The sequence below is a fragment of the Pelobates fuscus genome, chromosome 10, assembly GCF_036172605.1.
Source record: "Pelobates fuscus isolate aPelFus1 chromosome 10, aPelFus1.pri, whole genome shotgun sequence".
In the NCBI taxonomy this organism is placed as follows: domain Eukaryota; kingdom Metazoa; phylum Chordata; class Amphibia; order Anura; family Pelobatidae; genus Pelobates; species Pelobates fuscus.
Genome location: NC_086326.1, coordinates 69,267,368 through 69,287,062, shown reverse-complemented (window position 1 = coordinate 69,287,062; position 19,695 = coordinate 69,267,368). Strand labels below are relative to the sequence as shown.

The window sequence follows — 19,695 nt, the reverse complement described above, 5'->3', positions numbered from 1 at the left end:
GCGAGGATATGGGGATCCCCCAGGAGACGGCCCACCCTGACGCCTAGCGAGGGGTTGGTCTCGCAGACCCTGCTTGGATGGCAATCCCTGAGGGAACAAGAACATGTGTCGCCGACGCCTAGCCCACTGCTACCGATTACTCACAATGAAGAAGTTGGAGGGGGGCTCCCGACTGAGGCATGGCCTATCGAGAGTGAACGTACATTTGTACCCATATACACGGTTCTTAGTGGTGGACAATTGCGGGATCTCTCATCGCTCCTAGGGGATAGACCTCCTACCTTTCTTTCACACTTCCGCCACCTACAACTGAAACATTTTCTGGCCTCCATACCACACAATGCACGACTCCACAGGAAACTTACGTGGTTTGAGCAGCTTTGTGATCAAGGTACCACCCTAGACCACGCAATTTCATCTCTATATTTGCACCTGCTCACCGGAGGCGCCTCCACACGGATGGCATTCAAACGGCAATGGGAAGGACAACTAGGGAAGGATCTCACCACCCAACAATGGGAATCCGCGCTACTTTGGCAATATAAGAGCTCTATGAGCTCTTATTATCAGGAGCTAAATTATAAGCTGATCTCCCTATGGTATAGGACACCGGTGTTACTCCACCGCATCTTCCCTTCTACTCCTCCGACGTGCTGGAGATGTCAGGAGGAGCTCGGTACAGTGATACATATCTGGTGGGAGTGCAGGCTTATCATTCCCTACTGGGATATGATTAGAGAGGCGGTTCGGCTCATCCTAAGAGATCTACCAACGTGGGGCGCAGAACTGGCTTTATTACACATCTCTGCTCTACCCATACCAGTGTACAAGAAATCAATACTACGACACCTGCTTAACGCCGCAAAAGCTAACATTCCGGCTCACTGGAAAACGGACATAGTACCGACCAGAAGTGAGTGGATCAAAAGAGTGGAAGATATTCAGGGGGCAGAAGAAGCCCATGCTACCATCATGGGCCGGGTAGCCAGACACACTGAAATGTGGGCGCCATGGTTCTTCTATATCGCCAGCTGCCGACAGAATGGGGACTATCAGGGGCGCGCAGCGCAGTTTCCAATGCCCCCCCCTCTCTAACCTCTTTTCCTACCCTCTTCTCTCTGATCTCTGGGCCACGGGGGATCTGGGCTCGGGACTGGCTAGACTATACACAAGACGGATAATTGACATCTCACGGTACATGACTGACCTGACTACCGACTGACGACTTTCTGGTGATCAGACTTGATGGCGGACGGTAAACCATGATCTCCGGGGATGCCCTCGGAGACCCTGGAGACCTAGGTCACGCTGGACACTTACTAAATTTGGGCGACCACCACTCTAGTTCACCCCCTCAATGCCCCGGGATGGTGCCCATACAAACTTATGCATTGAGAACTCGTGACCTTTAACATGGGCGATCAATTGACCCCCTTTTTAAATGGTTTAGTGGTCTGTTGGGTGTACTAGCCGGTGGATATGTCTCGAGCTCCGCTGTGGCACACTGTCTGGAGGGATGATCTCCCACTACCGCAGAGTCTTAGATCCGGAATATTGGCCTTATCTGGGGATACACTAGGTAAAGGGGTTATGTATGGGAAGTGATGAGGCAGTACTCTATATCGTCTGCACAGACCCAGAATTCTAACCTCTACGTTGCTAACGGTTGACCCAATTTTCCTAACTCTGCTCTCATGGGATAGATCATGCCAACTGTCTCTGCCTAACCTAAAGCAACGTCACACCTAGAATAGTCAGTGGTGCACCCTTGTAAATACCTTGGGAATGTTCTGAGGTACTGCTTATTTACATATCTGAACCTGACAGCTGGGGACCTGCTACTGACCCACAAGATGCAGCGCGGATCTCTTGATCTGATATAGGTTAATCGTATTGCTCCTGTTTATATCACAACTTACTAGATACTAAAACTTTGTATACATGTCTTGCTAATGTCTTGAAAATTTTGCTCGTTTATCTGGCCTGCGAGCCAACTCTGTATTATTTACTATGCCTTAATAAACAGATTTACAAAAAAAAAAAACAGGAAGTACAGTCATACAGTAATGTTGCAAGTCTGTGTATTTTAGATTTTGTAATTTATGCGTGTAAAGCTCACATGTCTACCTACTCAAAATGTTGAAACTCTATTTAGAGCACGATTACATTCACATACATTTCGAAGAACCTTTGGTGAACATATACTCATGGACATCTTGAGTCTCGTTTTGGCATGTTTTACCTACATCATTTTCACCTGTCCTTTTTGCCTGTGTGTGCTGAGAGTGAAATGCCAAGTGCTGGAAAGAAAATATTTTAAGTCGGACATAAATTTAACATTCAATGAATGTGATAAATTTGAACTTCTGGACTATAAAATCGGTGTACATTGTAATAAGATAGAAGCCCTCAATGAATCCTTGTCAGAAGTTCCTCTGGAAACCGACTGGCTTTGTCTAACAGATTATAAAGGCTCCAAAATTGAAACAGCATCGTTTTCTCGATTGAGGAACCTCCAAGCACTATATGTCACTGGGGTATTTGAGCTTTTACCCAAAGCCTTTTCAGGATTATCTCAACTCTCTACTCTATGGATAGCATTAGAAAACACTTCTGCCACTATTACATTTCATAAAGATACTTTTGATGGTCTAAACAACCTCTTGGAGCTCAAATTATTTGGTATACAGTTTTCTGCCTTGGATACATCAATCTTTAACCATCTTAATCATCTAGAACATCTGATATTGGAATATAATCGCATCAGTTTCTTGTCAACAGTAACCAAATCCTTAAAACTAAAAACATTACAAAAACTATCAATAATCAAAAATGACATTTACATCCTAAGGGAAGAAGACTGTTTATACTCAGACTATCCTACAAACCGTGATCAATATGTGGATTTTAACATAAGCGTCCTTGATCTGAGCGAAAACTTTCTACAATCTATCGAGAATAATTCTTTGTGTAACTTTCCATACTTGTTAGTTTTTAAAGCTGACAAAACTGGAATCCAGACTAAGCAACTTTTCCAATCAGGAATTAAAATGACTAAAACACTTTTCTTAACAAATATATTCTTTAATTCAGTGGAACTCTGTAAGTATTCTTCCCGTATGAACGTGACAGAGCTTATATTAGGATATAATTCAGTGCTTGAATTTGATACATACACGGACACCTGCTTAAATTTGAAAAAAATTGATTTATCAAATAATTCATTGAAAAGAATACATCACAATCAATCAAGAAAATTAAAAAACTTAGAATATTTAGATTTATCCTTTAATAAAATACAAGTTTTCAATATTTGCCCAAATGAAACTTTACATGATTTTGTCATGAAACTTGAGCATTTAAACATATCTTTCAATTTTGTAACAAATCTTGCCAAAGGACAATTCAGTTGTCTCCATCATCTTCAGGTTTTGTCCTTAGAACATAACAAAATTTATACAATAGAACATTTTGCATTTGCTGGTTTAAAAAGATTAAAGGTTCTACACCTACAAAATAACTACATTCCGCAAATTACAAATTTTACATTTTACAGTCTATTATCATTAAAATATTTAAATTTAGATGAAAACATTTTAACTAGTATAGCATTATATGCATTTTTTGATTTCCCCCAGCTTGAAGATATCAGGTTAGCTTTTAATACTGACATTGATGATATAAATTGGTCTCGATATATTGGTCGCTCTGTAAAACACATTTCTGTTAAAACTTACAAAACGTTTGTCAAATTGTTGGCAAGAAATTTTAATGAGCTTTCTAATTTAGTAACTGTAGAGATTAAGTCAAAGTTTATACATGTTGATACATGCCAACATTTTGTTTTTAGTAGGCTGAAAAAAATCTACTTAAGAAATAACCTGTATTTCACTTGTTTTAAGTCGGTTAATCAAGCCTTAAGGAATTTTACAAATTTGGAAAAATTATCCTATGATGCCAATTCTCAGTATTCCACAGAAATAGTTACACTTAATTCATCATTGCAATATTTAAAGAAATTAACATTTCTTCATATAGAAAATACTGATAAATTAATAGGAAGATCGTCAATAAATATGTACGAAGTATTTAATGGATTGTCAAATGTAAAAGTCTTGCACTTGAAAAACTCTGGATTAAATAAGTTTGATTCACCTGCAATCTTTTGTGATTTAAAGTCCTTGGAATTTCTACTTATTGAAAACCAGAACATCCAAGAATTGAATGAACATGCATTCACACCTATGCCTAATCTTAAATATATGTATTTTATGAATACAATTTTCCCTTGCCATTGTAAGTTTAGTGGGTTATTGACATGGTTAAAATATAATACAGAGGTTTCCATTATTCATTTTCATGAACAAAATTGTTTTATAAACGCTATGGAAACTAACCTGATATCGTTCTTGCATGCAAATTGCAAGGACGATTCCAGTTTTAAAATATTTATATCCACTTTTACCATTATATTGGTATTTATGTTCATTTCTATATTTCATGAAATTATTTTCTGGTATTTCTGTTATTTGTTCTATATAGTAAAGTGCTGGTTGAATCACAGGTTCAAAGGACAGGTTCAAAACCAATGTCATTATGATGTGTTTGTCTCTTACAACACTCGTGATGAACAGTGGGTTACAAAACAGTTGCTTCCCAACTTGGAGCAAAATGGTCCCCCTTTTTTTAAGGTGTGCATCCATAATCGGGATTTTGAGATTGGCAGAGACATAGTTGAGAATATCGTGGACAGTATCCATAAAAGCAGGTGGACTATCTGCCTCATTACACATAGTTACCTACAAAGTTATTGGTGCTCATTAGAGATGCGAATGGCAACTTACAGACTTGTAGCAGAGAATAAAGATTCTCTCCTAGTGATATTCCTTGATAAGATTTTAAAGAAAGAGATACAATGTTACCATAGACTAACTAAGTTGTTGCATAAGAAAACTTACATGGACTGGCCAAACAATGCAAGGGGACAAGAGTTATTTTGGGCAAGATTACGTAATGTTATCGCTAGTATACCAGTAGTACACAAAAAATGAATGTATAGTCCATACATTACCCATACATGTACAGCCCATATATTACACATGTTTGTTATGCCTGCAGCTCCTGCCCTTGGTGGACTCAAAGGAAACTGTAAAACAGGGGTTCCCAAAAGGTAGATCCCCAGATGTTTTAAATCTACAGCTTCCATGATGCTTTGTCATTCGAAAGGCATTCTAAAGGCATGCAAAGCATCATGGGAAGTGTAGTTCTACAACACCTGGGGATCTTCCTTTTGGGTATCCCAGCTGTAAACTACATCAACCTCCAGCTCCTCTACTGCATATGAGCTGAAACAGCTCAGTATATAAGATATTTCTGAATTGCAGCTTCAGGGTGATGAGTTTGGGCATGTATTACATATTCACAATCTTCAGTAGCCAGATAACAATTTTTACTGTGTATGGGCATTATTGATAGAGATGTGCATGGACAAAATATTAGTCTGTTATTTTCATTACAGCTCATTAATTTTTTAATTGTGGTTCCTCTGAAATATGGAAAACATCATCAATTGGGAGCGAAACTAATTTTGGACACTATCTGCTAAACCAAAGTAAGACTTTGTTTAGCAGATAGCTCCCTAATTTGGTATCCTTGAAAATGGCAATCCCACATAAGGGTACCAAATTATGGAGCTATCTACTAAATACAGCTGAAAGATCTAAATTTATAGAAGAGTTTTTTTCTGATCTTTTCTGATCTTTCAGCTGCTTAGTAGTGATGTCCCGAACGATTCGCTGACGAATAGTTCCTTGCGAACATCGTGTGTTCGCGTTCACCACGGACGGCGAACATATGCGATGTTCGGTCCGCCCCCTATTACGGGTGGGGGCCCTAAAGTAAAAAAGGGGGGAGGACCCTGAGCGGCGGGTGGGGGCCCTAAATACCAATAGGGGGGACCTATTGTCCTCCCCCCCGGCCCCCACCCCTGAGCGGCGGGTGGGGGCCCTAAATACCAATGGGGGGACCTATTGTCCTCCCCCAGCCCCGACCCCTGAGCGGCGGGTGGGGGCCCTAAATACCAATAGGGGGGGACCTATTGTCCTCCCCCTTGGCCCCCACCCATGAACGACAGGTGGGGGCCCTAAAAAAATGTCCCCCCCAGGTGACTAGGGGTCCCCAAACCCCTAGTCACCCCCCCCCCCAAAAAAAAATGATCCCCCTACCTACCCCCCTCACCCTAAAAATAATGAGGGGGGGACATTTAACTAAGCACCTGTAAAAAAAAAAAAAACTTACCATTCGATGTTTTCTTTCTTCTAAAATCTTATTTTTTTCAGCCCCCAAAAAGGCCAAATAAATATCCATAATAACCGACGCAATAATAAAAAAATAAAAAAAACGAGCGCAAAAAAAAATAATCCATCTTCACCCGGCGAGGGCTCCGCGCAGACTGAGCTCTGCAGGGCGGGGGAAGGCTTATAAAGCCTTGCCCCGCCCTGCAATTAGGCTCAGAGCACTCTGATTGTTGGGTTTAAGCCATCCAGTCAGAATGCTCTAACAGGTAAATGAAGAGACTGACAGGTAAGTCTCTACATTTACCTGTCACAGCACTCTGATTGGTTGGTTTGAAATCCACCAATCAGAGTGCTCTGTGTCATTTTACACAGCATGGGAAAGTTCTGTGGAATTTTCCCACACTGTGTAATTTGACTCATAACATTCTGATTGGTGGATTAAGTACAGGGGAATATTCACTAATTGCCAAACATTGTTATGTAGGGGAATATTCACTAAATGCCAAACATGTTACATAGGGGAATATTCACTAAATACCAAACATTGTTGTATAGGGGAATATTCACTAAATACCAAACATTGTTATACAGGGGAATATTCACTAAATGCCAAACATTGTTATATAGGGGAATATTCACTAAATGCCAAACATTGTTATACAGGGGAATATTCACTAAATGCAAACATTGTTATATAGGGGAATATTCACTAAATGCCAAATATTGTTAAACAGGGGAATATTCACTAAATGCCAAACATTGTTATATAGGGGAATATTCACTAAATGCCAAACATTGTTATACAGGGGAATATTCACTAAATGCCAAACATTGTTATACAGGGGAATATTCACTAAATACCAAACATTGTTATATAGGGGAATATTCACTAAATGCCAAACACTGTTATACAGGGAAATATTCACTAAATACCAAACATTGTTATATAGGGGAATATTCACTAAATGCCAAGCATTGTTATACAGGGGAATATTCACTAAATACCAAACATTGTTATATGTTTTTATTTTTGCGCTCGAGTTTTTTATTTTATTTTAAGTTCGTCGGGTATGATGGCTTTTTATTTGGCTTTTTTGGGGGCTGAAAAATGAAGATTTTTGGAAAAAAGAAGACGTCAAATGGTAAGTTTTTTTTTTTTTTTTTTTTTTTACAAGTTAGTTATTTTATTCCCCCCTCATTATTTTTAGGGTGAGGGGGGAAGGTAGGGGATAGCTTGTATTTGGGTGGGGAAGGGATGAATAGGGGCTTGGGACCACTAGTCACCTTGATTGGGGGGGTTCATTTAGGGCCCCCACCCGCCACTCAGGGGTGGGGGCCGGGGGGGACAGTAGGTCCCCCCTTATTGTTTTTTTAGGGCCCCCACCCACCACTCAGGGGTGGGGGCCGGGGGTGACAGTAGGTCCCCCCTTATTGTTTTTTTAGGGCCCCCACCCACTGCTCAGGGGTGGGGGCCAGGGGGGAGGACGGTAGGCCCCTCCCACCATTATTATCTAGGGCCCCCACCCACCGCTCAGGTGTGGGGGGCGGGGGGAGGACAGTAGGTCCCCACCTCTCTTTATTTAGGGCCCCCACCCACCGCTCAGGGGTGGGGGCCTTTAGGGCATTTTTGTGGGTTTTAAAATTCGCCTGCCTATTGAAGTCTATGGCGGTTCGCCGGGTTCGCTCGTTCGCGAACATTTGCAGAAGTTCGCGTTCGCCGTTCGCGAACCGAAAATGTTATGTTCGCGACATCACTACTGCTTAATAGTTAACTTCCTAATTTGGTATGCTTATGTGGAATTGCCATATTTAAGGATGACAAATAAGGTAGCTATCTGTTATACAGCACCCTACTTTAATAAATATGGCAATCCCACATAAGGGTACCAAATTAGGAGGCTATCTATTAAACAGCTGAATTGTCAAATTAAAAAAAAAACGAGTTTACATAATTTTGACTTTTCGGCTGTTTAGAAGAGAGCTCTCTAATTTTCTGTCCTGTTTATATTGCACACATTCTGTATACATACTGTGTATTTCACATACTTTCTGTGCATATACACAACATTTAATTTGGAATTAGATGATATGCACGTGTCTAATTATCAAGACATATTTGCATTTCCAAAAAATAACAACAAATACCTCTGAAATATCTATGAACTTGTTATTTGACATTTTTTTTTTCTTATTTTATTTTCTGCCTACTGTGTTGTGTAAAACTGATATCTATTATCTACATAACAAATAGCGTTTTTAACTATTTTTTTTAAGAACTTTTTTCTTAATTATTTCAAGATCAGGATTCCATCAAATGTGTATATAAAAAAAAAATACATTACATGATCCTATTTAATTTTGTTATTTAAAACAAATATGTTCGAATATCATAATAATTGATGTCATTAAGTGTTTATTTCCTTATTTACATGGAATAAAGTATTTCGGAGTATATATGTAATATTTTGTATTCTTTTAAACATATAACTGTAAACCTATTAAATGCTTTGGGTTTTTTCACATCAAGTTTTGACTCTTTTTGACTCTTTTTGGATTATAAGGAACTGGAAGTCTCTGCTGCAGAATGCTCTTATCCTGTATGAATTGAACCCTGCCTTAGCCATATCTCTGGTGGGGGTGAAGTCATGAGCCCCATAGATGTTTGAAAACGAGGTAACACTGAACTGTAGCTGGTGCTTGGCGACTCCAGTCACTATTAATACTTCAATTGGTTGAACTGTTTATGGTGCCTATAATGGCCCCTTTATAATTACCCTCTTAAAACTCAAACCTCAATGTCACTCACATCCATGCTTTATGCCTTAGAAATACAACAAAAAAACCAACAAGCTCTCATTCCTAAAAGCTTGGGAAAAATAATTGAAATAAACTCTGGAGGATCAACAATGGCAACAAATATTCCGAGCATGTAATTACCCTCTGAACTCTTTTTATGTCACCGACGCTGAAGCCCTGGTCCTCTTATGGCATAATTAGGCCACGCCCACGTCATGCCATTATCATGTTATTGCTGACACCCACTCATATTTCAGGGGCATAGTTATCAATGAATCGCCCCAGACCTATAATCCTTGAGTTCTGTATTCATTCAGTGTCATGTTGTGATTTATTTGTGACCCCAATAACACATTCCTTGTTCAGAGATTTTCTGGTCTACTCTATTATCTGTACTCCTTGACCCGACTTGGCTTTTTGTTATAGTGTACCTACGGAATCCCTGACCTCAATTTGTTCCTTTACCTTGCTATTCTGCCTACTAAATGCACTGTAATACACTACGATCATTTATCTCTCTATTTGGATAGCCATTTGTCTACGCACTGCGTGTAGGGTTGTTATACTTACCTTGACAGAGAGATTATAGAAGGGTGCATAATACTGAGACATTTAATAGGGGAAAACTGCCAACTTAGGGAGTTTCTGAAATAGCAAATATTATTAAGAAAGAGTTTTGTTCCTTAATTGCCAGAAATGAGAAGTGCTCTTACCCAATGCCACGATGATGTGAACACCAGTGTATTTTAAATACACAAGTTAATTCACATACTTACACAGACAGAGCTTGGAATATCTACATATTCACGCACTGTCCAAAGATTGTGTTACAAAAACAATGAATATTTTGGGATGGATTACCTATATCATGTCTACCTGTTCCTTTTGCCTATGTGTGCTGAGATTGAAATGTCAAGTACTGGAAAAAGAATCTTTTAGCCCAGACATACATTTAACATTTGACAAGTGTGGTGAGTTTGAGCTCCTAAACTATAAATTAGGTGTAAATTGTGACAATGTGGAAGCCCTCAATGAATCTTTGGTAGAGGTTCCTCTGGAAACCGACTGGCTTTGTCTATCAAACTATAAAGGACTTAAAATTGAAACAGCTGCCTTTTCTCAACTGAGGAACCTCCAAGCACTATATATAACCGGAAATTTTGAGCTTTTATCTAGAACCTTTTCAGGATTATCCCAACTTTCCACTCTATGGATAGTTTTAGAAAACATATCTACCACCATTACATTTCACAAAGATACTTTTGATGGACTAAACAACCTCCTGGAGCTCAAATTATTTGGTGTACAGTTTTCCGCATTGGATACATCAATCTTTAACCATCTTCCTCACCTAGAACATCTGATATTAGAAAATAACAGCATCCGTTTTTTGTCAACACTAACAAAATCTTTAGGAAGACTAAAAACATTACAAAAACTATCAATAGTCGACAATGATATTGATGTCCTCAGGAAAGAAGACTGCTTACATTCTGAATATCCTGCAATCAATGGTCAATATGTGGATTTTAACATCAGCGTTCTAGATTTGAGTATGAACAAGTTACAATTGATTGAGAATAATTCTTTGTGTAATTTCCCATACTTGTCACTTTTTAAAGCTAACAAAACTGGAATCCAGACTAAGCAACTGTTCCAATCAGGGATTAGAATAATTACAACTGTTTTATTAACAATGACCAATATTAATTTAATGGAACTCTGTGAGTATTCGTCATATTTTAAAGTTAAAGAACTTTTATTAGGATATAATTCAGTCTCCAAAATTAAGACATACACAGGCACATGCACAAACTTGGAAAAAATAGATTTATCACATAATTTATTGGAAGGGATATATTCCAATCAAATCAAAACATTGGAAGACTTAGTATATTTGGATGTATCCTTTAACAAAATACATTATTTGGACATTTGCCCTGCTGAAACCTTAACTAGCTTTTCTACAAAACTAGAGCATTTAAATATTTCTTTTAATTATGTAACATCTCTTTCCGAAGGACAATTTAGTTGCCTTCAAAATCTGCAAGTCTTATCTTTAGAATATAACAAGATCTACACTATAGAAGATTTTGCATTTGATGGTGTAACATTGTTAACTTTTCTTAATCTAGAAAATAACAATTTATTTGAAATAACAAATTTTACATTCTACAGTCTTTTTTCTCTAAAACATTTGAATTTATATGAAAACAGTTTAACTGATATAGAACCAGTTGCATTTGTTTGGTTCAACAAACTTGAAGACATCAGGTTGATGTTTAACAATGAACTAGATGACATGTCGTGGTTTCAGTATATTGATGTCTCTGTACAACATATTTCTTTAAAAACCTCAAACACTTTTGTTTCATTGTTATCAGAAAACTTTAATAAATTATCAAATTTAGTTACCATGGAGATAGAATCTAAGCATGTATTTGTTGATACATGCCAGGAATTTGTTTTCACTGGGTTGAAAGAAATTTACTTGAGGGATAACTTGTTTTGCATTTGTTTTGAATCGATTGATCAAGCCATTGGGAAATTTACAAATTTGGAAAAACTGTCTTATGATGCAAATTCACAGGACTCGACTGGTATAGTTACACTTAATTCCTCATTGCAATATTTAAAGAAATTAGCATTTCTTCGTATAGAAAACACTGATAAACTGATAGGAAGAGCTCCAATAAATGTGCATGAATTATTTCATGGATTATCAAACCTGAAGATCTTGCACTTGAAAAATTCTGGAATAAATACATTTGATTCAGCAGCAATTTTTTCTGATTTAAATTCTCTTGAGTTTCTTCTTATTGAAAACCAGGACATTCAAGAGATGAATGAACATGCATTCACTTCAATGCCTAACCTTAGTTACATTTATTTTAAGAATGTAATGTTCGACTGTAACTGTAAATTTGGTGGGTTATTGTCATGGTTAGAATATGATACTCGGGCTTCCATTATTAATGCCCATGAGCAAAATTGCTTCATGAGCTCTATAGAAACTAACATGCTTTCTTTTTTAAGGTCAAATTGTCAGTATGACTTGAATTTTCAAATATTTATATCCACTTTTACCAGTATATTGGTATTTATGTGCACCTCTATATTTCATGAAAGCATTTAGTGGTATAGTTTGTATTTGTTCTATACAGTTAAGTGCTGGCTGAATCACAGATTGAGAGGAATGGAGGAAGACTTGTATCAATACGATGCATTTGTCTCCTATAACACTCATGATGAGCAATGGATAACAGAGCACTTGCTTCCCAACTTGGAGCAAAATGGTCCCCCCTTTTTAAGAGTGTATATCCATAATCGGGACTTTGAGATTGGCAGAGACGTAGTTGAGAATATAGTGGACAGTATCTATAAAAGCAGGTGGACTATCTGCCTTATAACACGTAGCTACCTACAAAGTCACTGGTGCTCCCTAGAGATGCAAATGGCAACCTACAGACTTGTAGCAGACAGTAAAGATTCTCTCATATTCATATTCCTTGATAAGATCTCTAGGGAAGAGCTACAATGTTATCACAGACTCACTAAAGTGTTGGATAAGAAAACCTACCTGGAATGGCCAGATGATCTCAATGGACAAGAGTTGTTTTGGGCAAGGTTGCGTCAAGTCATTGGTGGTTTACAGAACATTAATGCATAGTCTAATTCAAGTTTCCACTGTGCAGGATTAACATTGCACAATGAACAATATTAGCAGAGGCACATGTTATCATGAGTAAGGCTGTGACGTTTTGTTTATTCGTGTTTCTCTTTTTAGAAATAATGTATTAAGTGGAGAAATAAACAGAACAATAACATTCCACTGACAGCTATACAAGTCCTCTTTTATACTGGCAATCGCCCCTTACTTCCAAATAATACCATGACAAATATATGTAGACATAATAAAATAACCTCTAAATAGGCTGAAGGATCTTTTGATTACGAACTTTTGCTTGCGCGGTTGAGGTCTGTAAAAATACCTGCGCAAGTGACCTCCTTGTACAGCTTTACACCGTCAATGTGTACAGCCTATACAGCCAATCCAGTGCCTTAGCCAACCTGCCAAAAGGACAAACCAGCTTTGCGCCAAAAGACACAGCCAACCAGTAGCCTGCCACTTTCTACTTTTTTGTACATATGGAATGTAGTAAAGAAATGTTAAAGAACAAACATACAGCAGAGAATGTAATACATGTCTGCTTAAAAGCTATGGGGTGATGAATAGAACTCAGGCCACATAAATGAAAATTTCACAAATATGTTCTTTATCAACACCCACCTAGTGTATGCTATTAAAATTCGTATTTGCTAGTTAAATTTTTGGAACCTGTTGGGGAAATTGCAAAGAAAGGCTTCCATAGAATATGCAAGCTTCATATTACCTATTAAAAATATATTTTTAAGTATCCCCAGTTTTGGTTGGGGTCAACCAAAATAAGTTTGTTGCCAATTTACTCTTGATGTTCATAGGCAATGGGTTGATAAATGTAATTGAAATCATTTTATATACAGTATATATTGTATCAAAATATGTAAGCTTTAAGGGACATGAATCACTTAACCATTATTTTTTATTTTTTTTTAATTAGCAGACACTTTTAAATGACACTTTGAAATACAAACCAAAATAAAGGAAGAAACACTTTGAGAAGTAAAGTAACAAACTTTTATGAATTTACTTTAAATTTGATGAGATTGCATTAGTGGGCACACCACTTAGCAAGGGGAGTTTCAAGAGTCCCCCTCCTCTGATCCGCCCAACACAGTTTCAGACCAGTCTGCTAATCACAGAACCAGGGCATCAATGTGCAGTAGGAAGCGAGAGAAACCGGACACCGATCCTGCTCTGCATGAATAAGACTAACTCTCTTCACCCCTTGTCAGGATGTTGCAAGGTTAAGAGGTCTTCTAACTGTGCACGTGTAAATCTGTCAGGCATCCCCAATGCACTTTTCCAGAATTCTCAGGGATAGGACACAGATTGGTTGGATCAGTGTCCTCCCTGGAGTGGGTGTGGAAAACATAGGAAAGAGGAAGCAGGTAAACACGAAAAGAAAAATCAGATTTACATGCTTTTTAGGCCTGCAGAGCGAGGTAACTATTTTATGCAAAGCTGAAGCTCTTGAAAGAGACAGATGTCTCAAAGTGTTGCATGTCCCTTTAATAAACTAGATTTGTTTATTTGTTGATGTTATCAATGTTTCTGTAAATAATTAATTTCTTTTTTACTTAGTGTCTGTGCTACTGTGCGTTAAAATAACAACTGATCTTTTAGGAATATATTTTGCAAGTATACTGTTTAAAAATAGTATAAAATGTATTCAGTACATTCTGATCTGTTATATGAACCCTTTATTTTTGTGCATTAAAATTAAAACGTAAGCATAATATAGATGAATGTGTGACTTTTATATTAAGATATGTAAACAAGTTTTAGTAGTCTTTTAAAGTTGTATCCAGAAAAAAAAAATGTTCTGTTAAAATATATATAGTCATTAGAAACCATAAACAATAAACATACTCTTACAACTCAGTTTATGTGGTCCTCCCCTGTCTTTAATGTATGGATTGAAATCACCCCTGCCTTCACTAATACCAACTGCCACAATTTGCATTTTTTTTTACTGCGTTGTCATAGTAACTCCATCAGAATACTATTACAGATTTGCTCACCCTGCAATCATCTGAGCAAGTAGTGAATTGAACAACCTACTTGCAACATTAAGTTATAAAAAGCCAAATTACAATTTACAGCACACATTTTACAATTTGGTTTCAATTCACTACAATTCACTTTTGATAATAATTTATAAGCCCCAATAAATATTCCACTTGACTCGTGACATTTTAACCCCTTAAGGACACATGACATGTCTGACATGTCATGATTCCCTTTTATTCCAGAAGTTTGGTCCTTAAGGGGTTAAAGCAGTTTATTGAAACTATATGCATTATGCTTGAACACAAAACTACATTTGTTGATCCCTAACTAAAGCTCCAGCCCACGTGCATGTGTATTTTTGGGAATATACATATACTGATATATATGGCATATCTGAGTGTGTGAATAAAGCAGATATGTGTGTGGTGCCCATGAGTATATTTGTGTGGCATTTGTGCGGATGCAGAAGGTATTATTAGTGTTTAGTCTCTATGTGTCTATTGGAAGATCGTGTAAGTTTCTGAAGGTAATTATATTATCTACTCCCTTAACAACTGTGTGTCCTTCTCTATCCACCCAAACATCTCTAATACTATCTTACGTCATCCAATCTCCAAATCAGCACAAATGTCCTTTAACCCCCTTTTGTATCTTTCCCTACTCTCCCTTCCCCTTCTGACTTGTGCCTCATCCTCCCTTGTCTTTTACTGCCTTTTATACAGAAACATAGCTTCCAACTTTGGTGTCCTGTAAATTGAAATGCTGGTAAGAGGGAAGGAAGGTGGCGGGCCAGTGATGCAATGTGTCACTGCCTAAAGTGGGCATATAAAACAAGAGAAACAGATAGAGAAGAGCTGCGCCACAGAAAAAAGTACTTAAGATCTTGTCACCGTAGTGCAAGATATATTTACATGTAAAATGTCTCTTTAAAAAATTATAATAAATGCAGCTGTGGCTTCTGGGTTCTTTGTGCTTGGGGGATGTGGAAGGTCTGGGTCTCTTCAATCTCCGTATGTGGAAATAGAAAAGACAGAGCGGCCTAATAGTGCAATATGTCTGCGATTGACGGACAACACATATAAAATATAAATATTGCACTCACATGAAAAAGAGCTATGACCAGCTCTAGTATATATCGCATATAGTGGTATAATCCCCACTTATGGGATATGGTGGTGGTGGACTTTCACAGCAGATGATTATATATTTTCCTGTCCTAATGTGTTTTCCTGTCCTAATGTGTTTTACACCCCATCTCCTATAGAATGTAAGCTCGATTGAGCAGGGTCCTCTTCAACCTATTGTTCCCGTAAGTTCTTTGTAATTGTCCTATTTATAGTTAAATCCCCCTCTCATAATATTGTAAAGTGCTACGGAATCTGTTGGAGCTATATGAATGGCAATAATAATAATAATATCTAGATACTCGGAGAAGAAGAAATAGCCATAAATAGTGCTCTCAGTAATATAGTACAAGTATAATAAAAATAGGCAGAATATTACTCACAAGCGTGGAGCAGACTCACTACTTTATGGCGACAGCGTTAGTGCTATGACCCCCACCAAGGATGTTTTTGAGAGTAGAGATGGTAGCAGTTCTTTTGATAAAAATAGATAAAATGCCACAAAAAATATTTGTTAAAAAGTAGTGTCCATAACGCGTTTCGCCGTGTAGGCTTTCTCAAATGGATCAATCAGTTTGATCCATTTGAGAAAGCCTACACGGCGAAACGCGTTATGGACATTACCTTCAACATCCCCCAAGCACAAAGAACCCAGAAGCCACAGCTGCATTTATTATTCTTTAAAGAGACATTTTACATGTAAATATATCTTGCACTACGATGACAAGATCTTAAGTACTTTTTTCTGTGGCGCAGCCCTTCTCTATCTGTTTACCTTGTTTTATATGTCATTTTTAAAGGTTGAGAGGGATCCCCTTCTTAGGGTTGCTGCCTTATTTTACTCTTGTTATTTAGCATACCCACAAAAAAATTAATCCAGGCTGGCCCACTCAGGGCAAATCCTGCAGGGGATTCGATGCACTGTTACAATGCTCTCTGCATAATCCTAATGCTGTGAGCATTTTCCAAGCGTGTCTAATGATTCACTTGTGCTATGCTTGTTGGGGACAGTAATTTGTTGTCCCTAAAACCAGGACACCAGGGAGCCAGGCCTTAGACGTTCAATGTGAAAAATCTCAGCACTCCTCTCTGGTCTCACCCCTGACCATTTTCCCTAATCCAATACCTCCCACTCTTTTAAACCTCACATTCTTATTAACTCCAAAACAAAAAGATTTGAAAGCTTGATGAAAATAAAAGCGTGTGCCAGTAGGAACTTGCATAGTGTGTTTTTATTATGATCTTCTGCAGTGTGTATACTTATATGGCCTGTAGTGTTTGTGTTTTGGCATACAGTATGCATGTGTGTACAAGTGGTATAGTGTGTGCATGGGCTTATAGTGTGTGTAGAGTGTAGTATCTGCCCCTAATACATAAGGGGGCCCAGAACAGGCCATTGGCCTGCTTCTTTTGGCACTCCACCCAGACACCTTAGGGCACCCACCAAGCTGGCTCTTATTCAGCAAGGCAGAGTAAGCACCTGCTAACCCAAGAAGGCAGGTGCCTCTTCTGCCGAAATGCACCAGGGAGAGAGGAGGCAGGATTCAGGTGGTGAGGGAGAACTGATGTTCTTCCATTCCTCACTGCTCTCTTGTGCGCCCTCTGTGGTGATGCCATGGCATCACTTAACAGTGAGGGAGCATTGAGGAACTGGACATTTGTAGGGGCCACTGGACCCAAGGGAGAAGATTCCCACTGTACCACAGGGAGAATATCCTCACTCAACCTCAGGGAGAAGAATTCCACTTTGGCCTTACGCAATGGTCCAATTTAGCAACCCATACAGCAGGAAACACTCTTGATCTCGCCTTCACCAATCTCTGTACCGCCTCTAATCTCTCTAATATTTATTTTCCACTATCTGACCACCATCTGCTGACTTTTACATCGACATATCTAAGACCCAATTGACACCACTGTCTGAAAATCAATCTCACAGAAATCTCCAATGTCTTGACCTAGAGCATTTCTCTACTAATTTCAAAACTCTCCTTTTACCTATCTCAAACCTCACCTGTCCTAGCTCTGCAACCTCCTTCTGCAATTCCACCCTCTCCTCTCAACTAGACATCATGGCACCTCCTACATTTAAACGCAGCAAGCGCCCCAAACAACAACCCTGGCACACCAAGCTGACTCGATATCTTCAAAAATGCTCCAGAACTGCTGAACGCTGTTGGAGAAAGTCTCACTGTGCATCTGACTTTATCCACTATAAATTTATGCTGCGCTCATACAGCTTGGCTCTTTCCTCTGCAAAGTAAAATACTTCAATACCCTCATAACCACACTCTCCCGCGAACCCAAACGACTATTTCACACATTTAACTCTCTTCTTCGCCCTATTGTACCTCCTCCACCTACTAACTTGACCGCCTCAGACTTTGCAACTCACTTCACTGACAAGATCTCTACAATCAGGAAAGAGATCTCTCATTTTTCTTCTTTCCCTTACAATACTTCTCCTAACCTCACTCCCTCTTCTGTTCTATGTTCATTCGCACCCGCTACAGCAGAAGAGGTTATTGCTCTGCTCCAGTCCTCCCATCCCACCACCTGCTCCCTAGATCCAATTCCCACACATCTCATCCGTACTCTGTCTTCTTATCTTTCTCTACCTCTCACTAAAATTCTCAATCTTTCACTCTCCTCTGGCATATTTCCATCACCCTTCAAACATGCAACTTTTACCCCAATTCTAAAGAAGCCCAACCTTGACCCTAACACCCCATCCAACTACCGTCCTATCTCGCTACTGCCTTTTGCATCCAAGATCCTTGAAAGAGTTGTGTATGCGAGATTGACAGACTTCCTCGAGTCCAATTTTCTGCTAGACCTGCTTCAGTCTGGTTTCCGTGCTAAGCACTCTGTAGAAACAGCACTGACTAAAGTATCCAATGATCTACTCGCTGCAAAATCTTGTGGTCACTACTCTATCCTAATTCTCCTTGACCTTTCTGCGGCTTTTGACACTCTTGATCATCAACAGCTTCTTTTCATCCTGCGCAATATCGGTCTACAAGATATTGCTCTCTCCTGGTGCTCCTCCTACCTCTCCCAGTGCTCTTTCAGTATTTCTTTCTCTGGCTCTGATTCTTCTCCCCAACTCATCTCTGTTGTTGTCCCCCAAGGTTCAGTCCTTGGTCCCCTACTGTTCTTCATCTATACTGCCTCCCTTGGTAAACTCATTAGCTCCTTTGGCTTCCAATATAATTTCTATGCGGATGACACCTAAATCTATCTGTCCTCTCCTGATCTCTCCCAGTCCCTCTTGACCAGTGTCTCTGACTGCCTCTCTGCTATTTCTAACTGGATGGATGCCCCCCTTCTTTAAACTCAACTTGACCAAAACTGAAAGTCTAGTCTTTCCTTCCTCAAGTGTTGCTACTCCTGTGTCTGTCTCTCTCTAAGTTAACCCCTTAAGGACACATGACATGTGTGACATGTCATGATTCCCTTTTATTCCAGAAGTTTGGTCCTTAAGGGGTTAAAGGACCACTATAGTGCCAGGAAAACAAACTCATTTTCCTTGCACTATATATTAATAGGTGTCCCCCACCCTCATGGCCCCTCCTCCCGACAGGCTGAAGGTAGAGGAAGGGATTAAATCACTTACCTTTCTCCAGTGCCGGGCTCCCTCGGCGCTGGGGACTCTCCTCCCTTTTCCAACGTCATCGGCTGAATGCGCGGCAAGAGCCGCACGCGCATTCAGCCAGTCCAAGGGAAAGCATTCTCAATGCTTTCCTATGGACGCTGGTGTCTTCTCACTGTGAAAAGCACAGTGAGAAGCGCGGAAGTGCCTCTA

At 39.0% G+C, this 19,695-nt stretch overlaps 1 protein-coding gene and 1 pseudogene across 1 annotated transcript; both read left to right on the top strand.

Annotated features, from left to right (window-relative positions):
* Positions 1-2,193: 2,193 nt before the first annotated feature.
* LOC134574742 (leucine-rich repeat-containing G-protein coupled receptor 5-like) lies at positions 2,194-8,945 on the top strand. The gene is made up of 3 exons (XM_063433837.1): positions 2,194-3,428; positions 3,639-3,652; positions 8,858-8,945. Exons 1-3 carry the CDS (start codon positions 2,208-2,210, stop codon positions 8,943-8,945), a joined length of 1,323 nt encoding a protein of 440 aa, XP_063289907.1. The 5' UTR covers positions 2,194-2,207.
* Positions 8,946-9,894: 949 nt separating this feature from the next.
* LOC134575768 (toll-like receptor 13) lies at positions 9,895-14,459 on the top strand (annotated as a pseudogene).
* Positions 14,460-19,695: the final 5,236 nt, after the last annotated feature.

Bases quoted from the DNA above. Each gene is read 5' to 3' on its own strand.
- LOC134574742 (XM_063433837.1), top strand. From the start codon at position 2,208: ATGGACATCTTGAGTCTCGTTTTGGCATGTTTTACCTACATCATTTTC.